Genomic DNA, 19452 nt, shown 5'->3' with positions numbered 1-19452 from the left:
AAGAGTATTCTTCCTGGTTATTATCATTATTTCTTTGTAGAAGTTGTGATTCGCCTGACCTTGTAGCTGGGTTAATTAACTCTTAGACTAACCTGCAGCACTGGGGGATTCTCTTGTCTTGGAGTTTTATAAGGCCGCTTCTGCAATCTATCCTGTTGTCAGAATTATAGACCAAGGAGCTGGCAGAGTGCTCCCTGTAGGTACCAGGCATCCAGCAAAGCTCCATAATATGGATCATCAGTTCAATTCAGCCTTGAGTGAAAGAAGGAAATAAAACATTTCTAGGGACAGCAGTTCCTGCCCTTGGATTCCTAAGTAAAGCTGAACTTCTAGGTGAAAATCACTGTTTAGTGAGGAAATAAATGAAAACTCATAAGCAAAGTTTTTGTTATTTATGCAGTAATGCATCTTTTAAAAATGCAGGAACCAAGGACTTCAGAAACAGCTTTTATCATATCTTCAGAGCAGTGAGAGTGTCTTTAGATTTGCTTTTGGCATGAAGCCTTTCTCTGTCGGGAACTTACAGCCAGTTCTTCAGCACCTTTAAAAATCAGTTGAAGGTGACACATAATACGTCATTATAGCTTTCTATCAGTTTAAATCTACCTGATGGGCCATTTGTCAGCCTGTATGTGATGACGTGTGGCCAGACTCACAACGATATTTAGGTACCTAACTCCCAGTTATTTCTGTGGGCATTAAGCCTCTGAAAAGCCTTTCTAAATTTAAGTTCACATGGTGATACTCCTGCTCCCAACTCAAAGGTATCAAGAAAGACCATCTTAGCACAGAGACCAGCAGCTGGCTCGTCCAGATTTGGTTGTAGATTGTCAGGCCTAAGGCTCAGTGGGGTATCTTGGGGGGATTAATTTCAACCACATGCTCCTATAGCTCCCTGCTCAGCAAAGCAGTGATGCCGCAGTTACAGCCACTGCCTTCAGTTCGTACTTGGAACCAAGCACACCTGCATATCCAGAGTTGAAGAAACATTAGGGACAGGCAGCATTAAAAGCCTGTGTCCTGCTGCTGTTGGTGTGATGTGATGACAGCAAATGTACTATGGATCAGGAAGAAAGTAAAGCACCCCCAGAGCTGTAACTCCACTGTCTTGTGCCACCACTGGATTAAGTGAGGAACCATTTTTCTGCTTGATTTTTATTCATTAGGAGATGGTAGTTGGGGGTGGGCTGTAGCTGGGAGAGTAGTTCAGTAAGGCTGTCTGTGCCCAAAATTGAAATCTTAAAGGGTACGACAGAGAGAGAACTCATTAAATGCAGTTGTGATGGTGAAAATCGGTCGTGAGGGGTGAGTAACAGTAAATGCGCTAGGCATGTATGCTGAAATGACAGAATGTGAGGAGCTGAGCCACAGGGAAATGCCCCCACTGGCAGCACTTTCATGTAGAAGTGTCCATGTTGTTTTTTTTTTTTTTTTTTTTCCAGAGGATGGAGCACTAAGCAGTGCCTTTTAACTGTCAGCATTGCTATCTTGCTGGGGTTTCCTGGACAGCTGGAGGAAAATAGCCCAAACTGTCACTGATGTTAAAGGCTGAGGCATGCATCCTCTTCTTTGACAAACATGGACACGAGGAGTGTCCAAAGCCATTTTGACAGGAAATTTGCACTAAGGCACGTCAGTGGTGAAGGAGACCTGCTGGGGTGCCTTGTTGGGAGCACTGATGTGGCTGAGCTGAGTCTCTCTTGCCAAACACCCTGTAGGCTTTCTTGGTGGCTTTCAGTGCCCTAGGCATGCCAGTTGTGTACTGCATGGTGACTGCCACAAGAGTGACGATTGTGCTGTATGTGCCACGTGATGGCTCTCAAGATGATCTGTTCCATCACCTTCCCCGGCACCGAGGTCGGGCTGACAGACCTGTAGTTCCCCGGATCCTCCTTCCTGCCCTTCTTGTAGGTGGGTGTCACACTGGCTAACCTCCAGTCTGCTGGGACCTCGCCTGTTAGAACAGCTAGTACCGAGAAGTGTGACAGCATTGTCTGCTCTCCTAGGGGAAGGATTTTGGAAAGGAGCTAGTGGGACCTTGGCTCAGTTTTCTCTTGTGTTGGAAGATTTCAGAAAGCACCTGTGTCCCCAATGTAAAAACCAGTTTATACTGGTGCGTAGCCTGCACAGGCATCTTGTACAGCAAAAGCCACAGTAGTGGATGAAACCACAGTGTTCTGAATTTTTAACTTGGCTAAAAAGATAAGAAATTCAAAGCACAGGTTAAAAGATGACTGAATATTTTGGCATTAGGAAAGACTGACTTTCAACCTGTGCTGTTATTGCTAAACAAAGTGTTCTGGAAATTCTGAGGGTTTTTTGCTTTAAACGCCATTAAAAGTCTCTAGTTTTGTGTGCCTTTGGCTGTGCCAGTTTCTGCGTAGTGATGGATTATGTCAAGTCTTCCTTAAAAGAATCTGTCTTCATTGTTTTGTTCTTCATTAATTGCTGCTGTTATGTTTTGTCTTCTAATGGGTGCTTATGCCTGACTGCTCAGATGTCTGGAAGCAAAGACATGATATTTAGGAAGGGTCTACTTAGGAACGATCAGAGGAGCGGGCTAGCTTGGGCAGGGGGAACAATGAAGGTAACTGGGACTCTTCAGCTGGGAAAAGAGAAGGGTTAGAGGCATTACAAACAAAGCTTGCAAAATCACGAATGGCGTAAACCCCAGAAAAATAATAGGTTTATTGTGCTGTCCCTTATAAGAACTGAGCTAGGTCCTAAACAAAAGGAGGCTCATTATACAGGGGGTAGAAGATCTATGTGATTCCTTGCCAAAGGACGTTGTGAAGGTACTAAGTTTACCTGAGTTCAAGGGGAGACTGAAGAAGTCCATGCCAGATAAATCCATAATAAATTATTAATATAGAAGTTGTAGTTCTCTCTGATTTGCTCCCTGGATCCCAAAGAGTTGGAGGTAGGAGGAATATGTTTGTTCTGTTCATTCTCATTCTTAGGTATCCAGTGACAAAATAATAATGATACTGGATTAGTTATCCCCTCTGTCTAGCCCTGCATACTCATGTTATAGTAGGTTCTTATGTCGAGGTCAGTCAAACAGTGCTGGTTTCGGTTACTTCAGACTTACACATGGATCACAGTGGAAATTTCTGCCTGATGTGTTTGCAGTGTTTGATTTGAGAAGGTTCTTCCGTTCTCCCAGGCCAAAGAACATCTTCCTGGACAGGCATGAGGTGTAGAGCCTGGTTTGGGGCAAATATTACAATATTTGTTGCTATAACTTGGTATGTTTATAGTGAGTTTCAGGTGTGCCTGCCCATTCTCATATGTCACAGGTCTCCAGTGCATCTGGAGAACACATTTACAGACTGCATGAACAGAAGCATCAAGTGAAATATAACTGTTTTGACATGATGGATACTAGACTGCAGATTTTCTCTGTTTCTTATTTAATATGAGAGCTTCACCACTGGAATGAAAAAGGGCTCCTCAAGGACAAAACCACCTGGAGGGCACAAGCTCATGTTCATCTCTCTACAGGCTGCCAAACACAGCAGATTTTGTAGGAACTATATGATACTTCTGGGAGGCATTGCTGGGACATGCACAGTTTTAGAAGTTCTGCTCTTTACTGCTAAGCCTGATACATTGCCCTTTTTTCTCCTCCCCATTCCAGGGATGTATTTCCACAAGGTCTCCCTGATGAATATGCCTTTGTAACTACCTTCAAATTCCGGAAGGCTTCCAGGAAAGAAGACTGGTATATTTGGCAGATTATTGACAAGTATGGCATCCCACAGGTATGAGGCCCTTTGCAGCCAGCAAGAACAGCCTTGTTTCTGTTTCGTTGCATGAACTAGCTTTCTTGCCTTAACCTCCCACTCTTCCCTTGTGGAGCAGTAAAAATCCCTTTATCTGTCTTTCAGGTCATTTTGCTGAAAATCCTTTATCTCTAATTCAAACCACAAAGGAAGTTTCACATAGACCTTGACTGTTGTTAGCATGCAGATAGATGTGTTAGTTGGAAAGGGGGAGAAAAATATACCGTCCTTGCTCTTGAAACCACTCGGGTTTTTGGTTGTTTTGTTCAGGTAGTTCTGTTTAGGGTAAATATTTTTTGCCTGTTTGGAAAAAGATTGCCACACAGAGGTAGTGTAGAGCAGTGAGCTAGGTCAAGTTTTCGCACAGACTTCTAGCTATCATGCAAAGACATCATGTGTTCCCTGCTTAGGACATGGATGTAGCACCTATCATTGCTCCACAGTCCTGAGTCCTGGCTGCTTCAGAATTTGATCTAATTATTTTTTGTCAAGTACTCTTAGGTTCTCAGAGGAAAAATACCGTAAGACCATAGCAAAGGGCTGTCTGTTCCTATATAGCATGTTCTTTGCAGCATGCTATAGTTTAGGGGTTCGAGTGTGCTTGAAGAGGGATGGATTGGATGGGCTGTATGTTTTTCTGCTCAGTACAAACAAGTGGCTGATGGCATTACCCATGACTCTAAACTGGGCTGTTGGTATGGGGTCAGGTACCTGTGTAACACAGTACTGTTGCTTTGGGACTGGTATTCAAAAAGTTTTAGGGAACTCACAGTGAAGGATAGATGCAGTTTGAAGACTTAGCCAACTGAGTTTCAGACAGTGGCAAAAGGTATATAGGAAATTATCAGCTGCACTTTATTAAATGAAACATGATTTCCTGTGCCACATGCATTCCTGATTCCTGCAGAGTGAAAATGTGTGTATCAGTATGTCTTGGAGACAGCTGAAAACTTGAACTGCTTGGGAATGGAGAGGAAAAAGTGCTCAAAATTCCTAATAATATTTTCAAAAGTGCCTTAAATGTGGTGCCAGAAGTGCCTTAGAGCCTCATGAGCCTTGTTTCATGTAAAGTCAGTAGTGGTTTGGCCAATACATTGCAGACCTGCATAGCTTATAGGCTGCAAACACTTCTGAGCTAATGCTGATCTGAGCGTGCATTTCCAGCCAGCACAGTGCTCAGCTGTGTGGCAATGCTGGGTCAGACCTGGAGTTAGCCTGCCCTAAGCTGCTTACATCAGATATGGCTCAGTGGTGTAGTGGCCAAACTTCCAGTTCTGCAGCTTGTGGACACACCGTTTGTTCCCCTGGCCCTGTGCTTTGCTCCGTTCCCTGCTGCTTGCTGATAACTGCCTGATGTTGGTAAAAAAAGAAATCAATTTGTAAATGAACTAAAATATAATGTCTTCAAAAGCCTGTTTTTGCCTGCTCCATAGCTTGCAACACAGTGGGTGAGTGTAGCTTTAGTTTTCTGTTCAAAACATCTGAAATAAAGCGCGAGCAGTGCTACAGCTCAGAAGATTGGTTTCATACCAGGCAACGAGGCATTTGTTCCTGCCCCATGGGATGGCTGAGGACGTGTGATGGTACTAAGGAGCACAGAGCCAGCTAGGAAGTAGTGGAGGAGTACACAGGACAGAGGAATCCAAAACAGGTTCAGCTTTGTCTGTCTGCCTTTGGGGAGGTGCCCCTGATGTGCTACCGCCCAACCATGCCCAAGCATTGCCTAGGAGGCATCAAGGATGGCATGTCCTGAAACCATGTCAAGCATTGTACTCGCAAGAGAAGGCATTAGATGGTCACAGATCTGCACCTGAGCCTCTGCCCTGCTCTGTCTTATTTTCTAGTAGAGGTGTAAGCTCCCTGTCTGTATCTCGCACAAAACTGTCCTCTGCTCTTTGCTTGGGCTTCTCACCTCATGCTGTACCATCCCCGACTCTGTGGTGTCAGTCATGACGGAAAGCAGCTGGGAGGAAGGAGAAGACTTTGCACTTTCTTAGCAAAATCACTTTTGTCGGCTTGCAGGTCTCTATCCGTCTGGACGGAGAGAACAAAGCTTTAGAGTACAATGCCATTGGGCTCACCAAGGACGCTGTGAGAGTTGTCTTCCGAAATGCACGAGTCAGTGATCTTTTTGACCGCAGCTGGCACAAAATTGCCCTCAGCATACAGTCCAAGGCTGTCTCGCTTTACATAGACTGCAGACTGGTGCAGATGCTGCCGATTGAAGACAGGGAAAATATTGACATTCAAGGAAAAACTGTGATTGGCAAACGCTTGTATGATAGCGTCCCCGTTGATGTGAGTATTACGTGTGTTGATTAGAGCTGGGGTGACATTCAGCACTGGGGTTGCAGCATGTGAATGGAGTTTTGGGGGTTATGTTGCAATTGAGCCTTTTCCTGAAGCAGCATCACTGAAATGTTATCTGTGTTCCATAGCTAAGACAGATTGGCATCTCATGATGTACAGGACTCGCTGTCTTTTTATGTGAGACTGTCAGTATCGCATAATAGGGATTAAAAATGACAAATCCATTTCATCTTTGTTTCTAGTCCCAGAACGTGCTATAGTTAAAATCAGACATAAAATCATCCACAAATACCATCAAACTGGCGACTGAACTACACACGTAAAGGTCTTCTGCTGTCTGATCTTGACATTATGAATCTTTCCACCTGTGATGGGAAGAGACGGGGGGAAAAAGAAAGCTTGTTAAAGTCACCATATATTCTCAGTTCCTCAGAAAAGATACCTGACTTGCTCCAATTGAACTAAAGTTGAGATGTGCAGGTTGGATCTGATTGTCCAAGTAGCAATGTTAACCTGGTGTAACTTACGCATAATTTTTTGGTGTTTGAGACTTGTGTAATCTTTCTTAGCTGTGCAAAATGGATGGAATGTGCATATTAAATGTGCTAATAGCATTTCTCACCCAGGGGTAAATGGTCAGAAGATGCAAGGCACAACAGGAGAAAACCAAACTTTATGTCTAGATGAAATTCTGGGAAGGATAGGGGTGGTCAGAATATATCTTCTCAGACAGAAATTTGGCCAGGACATGCGGATTAGCATGCGTCCTTATTTGCATGAAAACCTGCACAAGAATTTTAATAGACATATTCAAGGTCTCATTAGCTCAGCACCTTTGGAGCACGCTGAGGCATTGGTCCATTATTGAGAGAAAGAGAGAGAGATTGACTACAGGATCCATAGAATCAGCGGTGAAGTTTGCCCCATCTGGTTTCTATTTGTATTCATCTGCACTGTTTGTATCCAAGGAAAAGGACATGGAGTCTTTAGCAATTCACTGTCTCTGAGATTAATGCCTCACTTTGTCTTCTAGTTTGATCTTCAGCGGATGGTTATTTACTGTGATTCTCGGCATGCTGAGCTGGAGACCTGCTGTGACATTCCCTCTGGACCAGTATGCTTCTCTTTGTCATTTATCCCTTTTCACATGAACTCTCTTTGTTGAAGTCTATTACATAAATCAGGGAATATATGGCAGTGTGGGATTATAATTTTTTTAATGATGGTGAATGAAACTTAACTATATAATTGATAACGTAGCAGTGCCAGAAGAAGACCACTGCAGAGTGATGAGTATGAGGAGTTTGAAGTTTCCAGGTTTCTCTTTCCTTGTCAAACTGTCAGGGGAAACAAAAATCTGAAGTGATGATGGAAGAAATGCAGCATGAAATATGCAACTTGTTTCCCGCTGGTTTTATTTGGGAAGAGCTAAAACGGTGCCAGTTGCTTCTTAGTTTCCTGTGCCCAACTCTCATTAGAAACTTCCACCCTCCTTTCACTCTTCTCCCCTTGAACTTGGTTAAAAAGATTCATTGTTCATTTTGCCACATTTTTCCCTGTTGCTTGAATGAACGGCTTTTGTGGGATTTTGTTTCTCGCTAGGCCTCATTTAGCTGTATGTTATCCAGGAATGCCTACGTGGTTTCTTTAAAGTGGGTGGAAGAGGGAGCTTTCTAGCACTGAAGGCTTTGTCATGTCCTTGGGTATTTGGGTGTAGTGCCGGGTCACGGTCCTGACGGAAGCACCTCCCGTGGAAGTGAGGCCCACCGTTGGCAACGAGCAGGTTGGCCACCTCAAGACTCTCAACTGCTCCTGTCCTGCTGGACAAAAGGTGAGTGTTGAGATGAGTGTGTTTCATTTGAGGCATGCTGGATAGGTTTGGAAAGAGGGGTATGACACCACGCAAGTGAGCTTTAAGAAAGACTGGATTTGTTTGTGAAGCACTTTAAGACCTAGAGGTGGAAAGCGCTTCACAGAAAGAGCCAGGCATGTGTTATTCACAGGTGGGATGTCTGCAGAGGTAATGACAGTCTTCCCAGGTGTTTCTTTTTATCTAATTCAGTGCTTTTGATCATGCTGGTAGTCCTGGTAACAAATTTGTAAACAAAGTGGTTATTCTTATCCAGCCCAGTTACGTGCATCCTTCTTCAAGTAAAAAGGAAGAGATCCTGAAGGTAAATATAGCCATATTTTAAAAAAATCTCAGCTTTTAAAAGCAGTGTGCTTGCTTATTTTTGCTGTAACTGGGACCTCTGAGAAGCCAGCTTCATTGTTACTGCTTTTTGAGGGCACATCAGTTTTAGTCTGTTCTCCACTAAAACTTGAAAATGTTTTTATTGTCCTCAGGTGTTGTAGGATTGGGCCCCTTGCTTTGATATACAATAAGATTGGTCTAAGCAATCATGTTGTTTTCTTCTTGTTTTAGGGGGAGAGAGGGCCAATTGGCCCTGAAGGTCCTAAAGGTCAAAAGGTCAGTAATATGTGCTAGTTCATTTGTTTAATACAAACAACCGAAAAACAGTTTCAGAGTAAGTTGTGGAGTTGACAGTTTTAAGGAAATAGGAGTCAATTTGTCATACAACTGACTTCAGATAGTTTTGGATGAGCATGGGACTGCAGGAGACACTGGTCATCTTGTATCTTTGCTCTAGGCTTGCCTTTGAGCTTCTCTGTTGCTGCTTTATGTCATCCTTAGAGTAAGCATGTTCCAAAATCTTTTCCTGTAGCTTCTAAACCGGCATTTTTGCAAGTTAGTGTTACTCACTAGGTCACACACAGCTTTTGTGATCAGTCACTTGGAAAACCACATGCTGCTTCTGTGCTGTGCCTTGCTCAGCAGTATTAGATATCCATAGGCTAGGCAGCAGCCTCCCAGTTACACTCTACTGAAGTTCCTAAGACTAGGATAAAGGATTAGCCACAGACTGTTATCCTGAGCAAGATTGTCTGAGTAATGATGTTAAATATAGGACACTTTCCTCAGTAATCTTCCTAGATAAAAGGGTAGGAGCATGGTTGTGATGTCTGCTTCAAGTTTCACAGTGCAGCCTCTATATTATCCTGCATATTCTGCAAGCTTCTTTGATATACACATGTACAGTCAACATACCCACATCTTCCTTCTGTTCTGCCTTACAAATAGAGCTGTGAGACAATTGACTTAAAGGGAGCACGTATACTGGCAGAAAACAAAGATTCACAACCTTGCTGGAGAGGTGAAAGTTGGTGGTGTTGGTTCCCAATTTCACTACATGTGTGATTAAAATTATGTTTGGGAACACTTTATATTCAAAACTATTTTCATTTGAATTACTTCCACAAATTCAGTCACTGAATTTGTACCTGTTTGGTGAATAAATGAGTTATACCCCACCAAAAGTTACTCAGTTATTATAAAACAGTATGGGAGGGGAAAGGAGAAATCTCTGGGTCTTGGAAGGTCAGACATCCTCAGAAATATGTTGGGGGGGGGGGTTGGCAAGGTTTAGTCTGTTGTCTGCAGGGAGAAGTTTTGGATGACGACGATGTGTTTTGGAGTATGTTTTCTACTGGCATGAAAGAACAGGGGCACATTAATGCTCAGATGTGCCTGACTGAAACTGCAGAAAATGTTTCTTTATGCTTCCACACGTATATAAATAGCAACTTTCTATTTTAATCGGTGACAGCTTAAATAATCATGGGCTGTTTTGAAGAATGACAGAGCCATGACTGTTGTAAGGAGGTTGCAGAAGGACAATGCTGATAATAAAAGCACCCTGCAGCAACATCCCGTTGTCTTTCACTGCTTTGACAAGGTCTATCGCTGGTGAGGATGTCTATACTGTGTAACATGGCACACTGCTGGGGTGCAGGAGATACTAGTTGAATACAAAATAGTACATATACAAGCACAGCATCAGCAGGTTTTCTGTAACAGATCCCAGAATGGCTGTCCCACTTCTGCAGGTGGGTTGCTGAAGAGCTCTGCAGATGCGTGTGACTTTTCCCGGGCTGCAGTGGTCCGAGGCTTGTATGCAGCCAAGGCAGGACTGTGTCAGTCTCAGGGAGCTGGGGAGGATGCCATTTAAATCCAGGCTCTGACAACAATTTGCTACAAATGTGATGATTTCAGACGAATGACTTTGCTTCTCTATCTGCTAAATAAGGCAAGTAATAGCTTTTGCTCCTGACTTGCAAAGATGTGATTAAATAACGTATACCGCCCTTGACAGCAGTTCTTGCATTGCTATTGCCAAGGACCAGCTTGTCACAGTCCCTGCTTTATGTGCAGGAACTAATATCGCCGCCTCCTCTCTTTCTCTGCAACATTACTGAGCTACCCAGGCTAAAATGCTGGCCATGGGGAAGAGAGTCAATGCTGTTTGCAACCCCCCAATATTATCACCTGCTATTTTATTAAGGAAAGATTAAGGCCCCGCAAAAATGTGAGTGGCTTCTGCATTATGGGGTTATAAATGTCTGTAATATGTTTTAGGATCATTCAACTTGGCTCCTCATTTCTAAGTTGCAAGGGTTTTAAAGCTTTGTTGTGTAATGAGGAGAGCTGTAAAGGGTTTTTTTTAAAGTAATGAATATCAAAGATTTCAATTTTCTACTTGAGTCCAAGAGCTGGGCCTTCAAGAAACAGTAAAAAAATTAAAATCATAAGTTCTCTACTGTACTTTTAGGTTTAATTAAAAGAGGCTAATGTGCAAATGCAGCATAAGAAAAGACCAAGCTTTAATTGACTAAACAGGGAGGTGGGAGTAAACAAATAAGGAAAGAAATCATCAGGAAAAGGTGGAAACAGGGTGACATTGGGACTCTGAGTCAAAATTAATAATTTTCTCTGTAGACATCCCTACTGAGCATCTCTTATTTGGGATTGATTGCAAAGATGAAAACTACCCATAAATAACTGAGGCCCAAGAAATATTTAGGTAGGCTGCAGGTGCTTGAGCATTATCCAAAAATATTTTATAGGCTTATAATGAGAAATGCCCTGTGAGATACTATATGGCCATATAAGAACCTAGCAAAGTGGCTGGTTCAGCTGTATCAGAAAAAACAGCACACAGCTGATGGGAGTCACATGAAAAATGCGTCTCAGCAGGGGACGTGGGAATCACCTGAGATGAATCTCACCAGGAGATACTAGTAAGGAGAGAGGTCAGTGTTAAAAAAACCAAAACACCTCCTTTCCTCCAAAACAAGAATCTTTGGTAGGAGGATTGTGAGGCTCCTTCTCGAAGGTAAGAGGGTTTGGTTTGTTTTTTCCTGGACCAGTAGTAGCTGCTGGCTTTTTCATTCTTTATCCAAAGAAGGAATAATGGCTATGTGGTTATTTTTCTTTTTCTTTTTCTTTTTTTTTTTTTAAGAAAAGGGTTAGTTTGAGGGCCTGTTAAGTAAAGAAAATGTGGTTCTTTCCATCTGAGTTGAAGACTGGTGTTTGGGTTCTGCTATCCTGAGCTCTTGTAACATATTACTTCTTTTAAGGGAGGAGGTCTGGACAACCTTTTCTTACTGTACCATCTGACCAGTAGAAATATTACAAGTGTATAACCAGTGTGGGAAGATAATGAGTTTCTATTCTTCTCTAATGTAAGTCTCCAAAGGCAGGGCAAAACAGAGGCATTTGTAGTTATTAGAAAAAGTGAAAAAAATCTCTCGGAGATGAACGCCTCTGCCTCAATCACCTGTGCTGCCACACTAAGTGTAATGCATGGAGACACAGCGTACGTGCTTTGGAAGGCGATACAGTAAAGGATGATACTGGGGAAGAGTGAGGTAGGAAATGGCTTTGGAGGAATTGGCTGACATGCCTGAAGCTGGGTCCCATTGATAACTTTTAGGTGCCAATGACAGTCCAGTCTAATTTGTTTTCCTTCCATACTCACTCTGTATTCTGCGTTGTCTGCAGGCGGCCAGGCTGGCTGGTTGGGGTACTGGGCTGGTGGTCAACAGGCTTGTGCTCTCTTCCAGCACTGCTATTGATCCAAGTTTAGAGAAAATCACTTCTCTCTGAGATCTTTTTTTGTCCACATCATAGAAATGGATTGCTTACCTGCCTATGGGGAGTTTGTGAAGTCTAGTGAATTAGACATGCTCTAGCAGGATGTATTTTTCCCTCCAAATTAAAAAAGAATTTAAGTGTACTTTGAGTTAAAATAAATGGTTGCATAAAAACTTCTGTGAATTTTGCCACAGCCTACTTGAATTGACTATGACATTGGTTTTGCATATATGCTACTTGCTCTGTGATGTTTCATTCTTTTGCCAAAAAATTGATAAAGGTTAGAGAAAGAAACTGTCTTATTCCCTGTGCTTTTGAAAGCCTGTCTTCGTGTGGGGAAAAGAAAGTGTGAGCGCAGCAAATGTTTCAGTGTCTGGTGCAGCTAAGCACGTTCTTTTGAGGCATAGATCAGGACAAATTGAATAGAGCCACAAAATTAAATCCTACTGTGGTCCACCTGGGGAGATTTGGGGAGTGCAGGGGTTATTTGACTTATTGCTGCTGTGGTAACGGAGGGTCCTAGCCCAGGTCTGAGACTTTTGCAGCTTGATACCATGTCTACACTGAAGTCCAAGCTGCCTAAACTCTCCGCAAGCAAAAGACATTGGGAGGTACAAATAGGTGAGGAAATTGTATTTGTTAGTGGTGGATGGGGAGTTTAGCACAGCGTATTTGTGGTCTATACCTTTTGGGTAAGAACCAGGCAGGAGCTAGATAGAGGTGTGTGGTCAGAGCCCTCTGCTCTCCAGCAGCTCCTGGTGCTAGAGGAATGGAAGGAGCTGGTGGTAATACTTCATGTGGCCTTAAATTAGTCTTAGTAATGGGTATAGCCTCATCTGGTCCTTCTTCCTGTTTTGTCACTGCAGAGCAGTATGTGACAATGATTTGCAGGTATTTTTCCTACACTTGCAGCTTTTGGCACCGCTTTTAGTTCTGTATTTGATTAATATTTATGAAACAATGTGTTGTCTTTGATTCTTTATCCCTTTTACCCCTGTTCCTCTTAGAAGTGAAGAAAAAGTTTTGCTTGGTTTTTGCTTGACCATTTTTCTCTTTTCCTCCCTATGTATTTGCTTTTCCAGTTTTTGTTCCTCTACCTATCAGAATTCATATGTTTTCAACTGTCTTTTTTTCTGTGTTCCCTTCCCTCTCTTCCATTGGAGCAAGTAGGGAGAATGACTGTGTGCTGCACATGCCTAGGAGTTAGCTGATCGTGAAAACTTGGTGTGAATGAAAACAATGGGTTTTGAATAGCTAAAAAAAAAGGCTCTAAAATCTTGACATTATTTACAGGTGTGTTTTTTCCGTATTTTAGCTGTGCACCCTCTAGGTCTTATGCAAACCATGTTTCCAAGTCCTTCCTCGCTTTATAGAAAGTAAGGACTTTTGATTTACCTCAAGACAGAAAGTTTTCTGCCTTGCTAGTGCACTCTGAAGGCTTCTAGCAGTATTTTCATATGAAAAATAGAATATAAAACCAATCTGAGAACTCGGACATTCAAGTCGGTATAGAAGCAATGAGGTACACCCAGTCCTTATGGCAGGAGCTCAAATCTTGGCTATTAGAGACTGGTAGGAACAGAAATGTCCACCATCTCAGTCAAACCGTTGTTGCATTGCTTCCCAAAAAATCAAAGCAATGGAAAACTGACCACAAAATACACAGACTGTTGTGGTACGCTTCATAAATGAGTCTAACAGGAAGTTTTATGAGGAAATATCATCTGTTATTTTTAAGACTGTCAAGAAAGGAATGAATTAACTCCATGGTATTAAGACCCTTTCTTTTTCAAGGGAGAAAGTGGCAGCCAAGGGCTTCCTGGTCTCAGAGGAGAAAAAGGAGAGTCGGTAAGTAAGAAATACCAGAATGATTTTATATAAGGAGATGGAAATGCAAGTAGTTGTTTTTTCTTTTATGGTGAGGATTTGCTTACCATGTCAATGTGCCTGGTTGAATATATTCTCTCTGCTGGGCCTTAGTCCCAGGGGAAAGCTGATCTTTCTGGCACCCACTGTCATTTCTTGGAGGGGGGAAATGGATGGGTTCAGCCCTGAATACAGCTAATAACTGACTTAGTATTGGCCTTCTAATTAAAATATGTAACTTGGGTGTACTTGATTGTAGCACAGCTGCACATCTAATGGGGACAGTATGAGGCAACTGAACACAAAGAAGATGCAAATCTCTCTCTACTCTTTTGCATTCAGATGACCAAGATATAGCTTTCCTCAGCTGCAATTAATGCAAATGCCAGACTGATTTTTTAGATGAGAAAATCTTTAACCCTATGTAAAATTCATTCTAATAAAGGCTGTTGGCATCTTTGATTTTGGAAATGTAATATCAGACTCTGCCCTGAATAGAAAATAAGATGTTTTCCTGGCTGCAGTAGGAGAATTTGGGATAGGTTTTCTATTTTAATTTGTCACTGAATTATTATCAAGGAATTATGCCCAACGAGGAATACTTTCCCTATAGTAGCTGCCCTGTGACTTGTGTCTCTCCCTATATATGGATGGATAGGTATATCTCAGATATATCACAAGGAAACATGAAATATATATTTATAGTGTCATTTGACATTCTAGCTATCAAATATACCTTTTCCCCTCTTCTTTCATTTCTAGGGCAGAGCCTATGGCAGAGGAGAAAAAGGAGAAAAGGTAAGATCTAATCTTTCACTGGACTAATTAAATGAGAGTTGCTTGCTGTTGCCTTCCATAGCTTGGAGGTCGCTTTTGGAGTGTGGAGGGTGCAAATGATCTGATGCAGCTGGATCTTTGTGGGGAACTTTTATATTGTGTTATGCTTCCTTCTGCAGAAAAGCTTCTGAGAGTTCATTGCTTTTTCCCCTTTGTGTTCTTTGAATTTCCTTTGTGCATTAGCCATGTAAAATGCTATCAAATTGAAATCATAATCTTTGCTTTGTGCAAGCAGCAGTGAGTTCGTGGAGGTTAATGCAGTAAAGCAACTGGCTGGAAGGATGAAAAACAAAGGGAAAGTATAGTTTCGAGTTTATTGAATTTTCAACAGGATTAAATCTGGGTCATGATGAGACTGCCACACTTTCTTTTCATTGGCTATTTTCATTAATAACTTGAAGGACAAAAGCAGGCGTATTTTCTTGTTGCAAATATTGTGCAGGACAGAATAGTAAGACTTGGAGGTTAAAACTGAGGATACAGAATAACTGCTGAAAGTTGCTAGGTTGTCTGTCTTGAAAAACCTGTTCAATAGTGATCAGCAATGGGAAACAAATAGCATGACGGGACTAATTTGCATTAAAAAAGACGGTAGTTTCCAGGCAATTCTGGCTGCAAACTTCCCATTCCCCAAATGGGAACAAAATGAGGCTGCAGACCTAGACTGCAGAGAAGTAGCTCTTTCTCTCTAGCTCCATATCACACCTGGTTGTGGGTGTTTTCCTTATCACCAAAATGAAATTTCAAGTTGTGGGGAGCAATGGGAAAAGATTGATAGGAGGGTCTAGAAGATAGATGGATGTGTTAAGGAAGAAGTCATGGTTCATACTGAAAATGGGATTAAGAATCTTGTGGAGCTGTTTTCCAGGAGGTCTGTGGCTACCTGATTGCTCAGGGAATTTAAAATAATATTGGATTGTGGTCTGAAAGGAAGAATGCCATGCTAGCAAGAACATGGCATTTATGGCTATTGCATCTTCTTATTTGTTCTTTCTGTGATTATGATATATTGATTGTATATAGTGGTAATGTATCATGTGAAAATGCAATCTAAATGAGGGTTGCTCATGGCAGGAAATATTATTGAGCCAGGCTAGAAACATGGGGGCTATAAAGCACATGCCTCTGCATCCATCTTCCTGCAGTCCTCCCACTGACAGCCACTATTTAGCCTTTGAGACTCAGAATTCAGCCTTTGGAAAGCAACTTGTGTTTGGCAGGTGGTGAGAGTCAGCAGTCTGATGGGAAACATGATGTTTACAGTATGAGTTGTGCTACAGTTGAAGCAAGTTCTTGTTTTCTTATGTTTTGATCTATGCAGAAAAGTGTCAGAAAACATCACTCAGTCTGTATTATTGTCATGTCTAGAAAAATAAGTCTGCGAGTCTGGATTGAAGGGGAAAAAATAAAAAGACCCCACACTATGTGCAGAACTTCTTTGACTAGGATAGCCAAATAACATTGACTGGTCCAAATGAATGTGTAGGTGTGGAGATCGCTGAGTTTATGGCCAGCTTGAATTGTTTGTTCGGTGCTCCTGCCATCCAAGGCAGCTTGTCTTTATCTGTGGAGGAAGTGTATTTGGGACCCGGTGTGTTTGTGCCCCATGTCTGCCCAGTGGCTGAGTGTCAGTGCTATTGCTGATGGAGAGCAGAGATATCGGCTGTACATTTCTGGCTTGATTAGAAAGGGAGGCTGGGGGTACAGAATCATAGAATATCTCAAGTTGGAAGATAACATCATCGAGTCCCACTCCCTGCTCTTCACAGGACTACCTAAAACTAAACCATATGACTACGAGCATTGTCCAGGTGCTGCTTGAACTCTGACAGGCTTGGTGCTGTGACAACTTCCCTGGGGGAGCCTGTGCAAGTGACCAAGCACCCTCTCAGTGAAGAACCTGTTCCTAATGTCCAATGTGAACTTCCCCTGATGCGACTTCATGCCGTTCCCTCATGTCCTATCACTGGCCACCAGAGAGAGGAGATCAGCACCTGCCCCTCTGCTGCCTCCCTTGAGGAAGCTGCAGGCTGCGCTGAGGTCACCTGTCAGCCTTCTCTTCTCCAAGCTGAACAAACCAGGTGACCTCAGCCATTCCTCGTAAGTCTTGCCTTCAAGGCCTTTCACCATCTTGGTCACACTCTCACATAGTTTGATGTCCCTCTTCTGTTCTTATGCCCAAGACTGCACACAGTGCAGAGGTGGGACTGCACCAGTGCAGCGTAGAGCGGGACAGTCACCTCCCTCCACCAGCTCACAGTGCTGTGCTTGATGCGCCCCAGGACACCGTCGGCCCTTTTGGCTGCCAGGGCAGCTGTTGACACATATTCAACTCTCCATCAACCCAACCCCCCAGATCTCTTTCCGTGGGGCTGCTCTCCGGCCTCTCATCCCCCCATCCGTGTGTATAACCAGGATTACCTTGATCCAGGTGGAGAATCCTGCACTCGTTCTTGTTGAATGTCATATGGTTGGTGACTGCCCAGCTCTCTAGTCTACCCTAATCTGTCTGTGAGGCCTCTCGACCCTCGAGGGAGTCCACAGCTCCTCCTAGTTTAGTACCATTGGCAAACTTACTTAATGTACACTAAATTCCTGTGTCCCGATCGTTTGTAAAAACATTGAAGAGTGCTGGCCCTAAAATTGAGCCCTGGGGAACCCCACTGGTGACTGGCCACCAGCCTGATGTAACCCCATTTACACAAGCCTTTGAGCCTGACCCGTGAGCCAGTTGCTCACCCCACGTATTATGGACACGTCTAGCTGAGTGCGGGACATTTTGTCCAGGAGGAGACTGTGAGAGTATCAAAAGCTTTGCTTAAAGTCCAAAACCAACTACACCTACTGGCTTCCCTTGGTCAGCTACCTGGGTGACCTTGTCATAAAAGGCAATTAATCTGTTTAAGCGGACTTTCTCCTCGTGAACCTATGCTGGCTATGACCAATGGTTGCATTTGCTGTCAAGTGTTTCTCAAGAACTGCCAGAATAACCTTCTCCATAGTTTTAGCAGGCATTGATCTGAGAGGTCTGTACTTACCAGGGTCTTCCTTCTTACCCTTCTTGAAAATTGGGATGTTTGCCAAATTCCACTTGACTGTGGCCTCTCCAGGCTCCCAAAATCTTGCTGCTGTGCTATAGCCTGTTTGCTTACCCTGGTGCTAGTGCTCCCCAGAGGCTTTTTTGATAGGTGTGGGGGTTTGGCTGCCATTGCTCCTGGCCCCATCCATGTCTCCTTAGCTGCTGTTGCACAATCTGTGGGCTCCTGGTGGGTCTCTCTACTCCCCTGAGATTCCCCCCGTTCAGAAAACCCCACTGTGCACCATGCTGCAGTGCTCTGCTGCTGATCCTGCTGGCACTGGAACTGCTCGCCTCGGCAGTGTGTTTGTGTGTATAATTTTTCTCCAAACACAAAAGGTCTTCTTCAGGGTCAGCCTTCAGGTGCAAAGGTGAGCCTTCAGCAGGAAAAAGGGGTAGGACTGTAAGTGGGGGAGGTCAGCCGTACGTACAATGGATCGCTGTTGCACGTAGGGGCAGAGGAGCGTGTCTGTGTCTTGGCGTCAGAAATGCCGATGAGAGGGAAGTAGTCAGAACCACGGGGAGCAGGAAGGCAAGTGCCTGCAATGCTGCTTGCTGTCTATATTCCTGGAAAAAAAAAAAAAAAAAAAGAGGAGAGCCTATAAAATGAAACCCTTCCCAAGTAGGAGAACACCTGGAAGGAGAGGATTTGCATGGCTCCTTTCTGTTTGCCTGCTGTGCTGCAAAGTCTGCATGAGCCTGAATTCTTGGTTTTTACTCTGGCTGTGACAGCTTATGTTTCCTTGATTTTTATGGGTATGGGCCGGTGCTGGGAAGCTGAATCAGAGGTGCTGGCCTTCAAACAGCTGCAGTCTGTGCAACTGTTGCTGTACCAGTGCTGTGGGCTCCTTTGTAAGAACAAGACTCACCTCCTCAGTATTGATAAAATAAAGTTATCTCACCTTTGAAAAGACTGAGATGACAAGATTAAAATAATCTCCTTATTATAGTATTACTCTCCAGCTGTGCCAGACACCTGCCAGATCATGCTGTTGTCAAGTATTGTGTGTAGGGCATTTGTTAGAGGGCAAATCCAATGCTTTTCCAGGACGACAGCAGAGGCATAAGCCTTGCTTTTCCAGGCAGTTAGCTCAGTTATATCAGTAAGTTAAAGCCAAAATGATGCTTATATTAGAATACATAACATGCCAAGCACATCGTTAGTGGGAAACCAAAAGATAATAGCAGCTGTGGCTAAAAACCTAACTTGTGGTGATGTGAGGTCTTGTGTGACTTTGAAAACCAGGAAATATACTGTGATGGCTCAAGCAACAGCCCAGCATGTTCTGCCAGACCTAAACATCTCAACCTGGTAGAGGATGCTTTTTATGTACAGAAACGTGCATGTGCAGACCTAGTAATTGTACAGATATATAAAAAACCCAATATGCATCTACAAGTGCTCTCCAGCAGGTTAGGTATGATTCAGCTGCCACTGCTCTGTATTAAATCTTAAATTTCCACTGTAGACTGCCATCTTTCAGCCCTTTGGGTGTTTAATCCCTATGGCATTAGGTGTAGCCTGCCATATTTCTGCTCATAAATCTGTGTCCCTTTGCTGTGTGTTCGTTCGCTTGTTTGGC

General features: G+C 43.2%; 1 protein-coding gene across 1 annotated transcript in view; it reads left to right on the top strand.

The window, feature by feature from the left end:
- Positions 1-19452, top strand: part of COL22A1 (collagen type XXII alpha 1 chain) — a 237671-nt gene that overhangs the window by 90953 nt on the left and 127266 nt on the right. Inside the window, exons 6-12 of the mRNA XM_037381896.1 lie at positions 3641-3764; positions 5808-6083; positions 7129-7209; positions 7813-7926; positions 8521-8565; positions 13885-13938; positions 14719-14754. Of these exons, the coding sequence (XP_037237793.1) occupies positions 3641-3764; positions 5808-6083; positions 7129-7209; positions 7813-7926; positions 8521-8565; positions 13885-13938; positions 14719-14754 (730 nt within the window). The remainder of the gene's footprint in view (positions 1-3640; positions 3765-5807; positions 6084-7128; positions 7210-7812; positions 7927-8520; positions 8566-13884; positions 13939-14718; positions 14755-19452) is intronic.

The sequence above is a fragment of the Falco rusticolus genome, chromosome 3, assembly GCF_015220075.1.
Source record: "Falco rusticolus isolate bFalRus1 chromosome 3, bFalRus1.pri, whole genome shotgun sequence".
In the NCBI taxonomy this organism is placed as follows: Eukaryota; Metazoa; Chordata; class Aves; order Falconiformes; family Falconidae; genus Falco; species Falco rusticolus.
The sequence above is the reverse complement of the archived record's forward strand: the minus strand, read 5'-3'. Positions and strand labels throughout refer to the sequence as shown.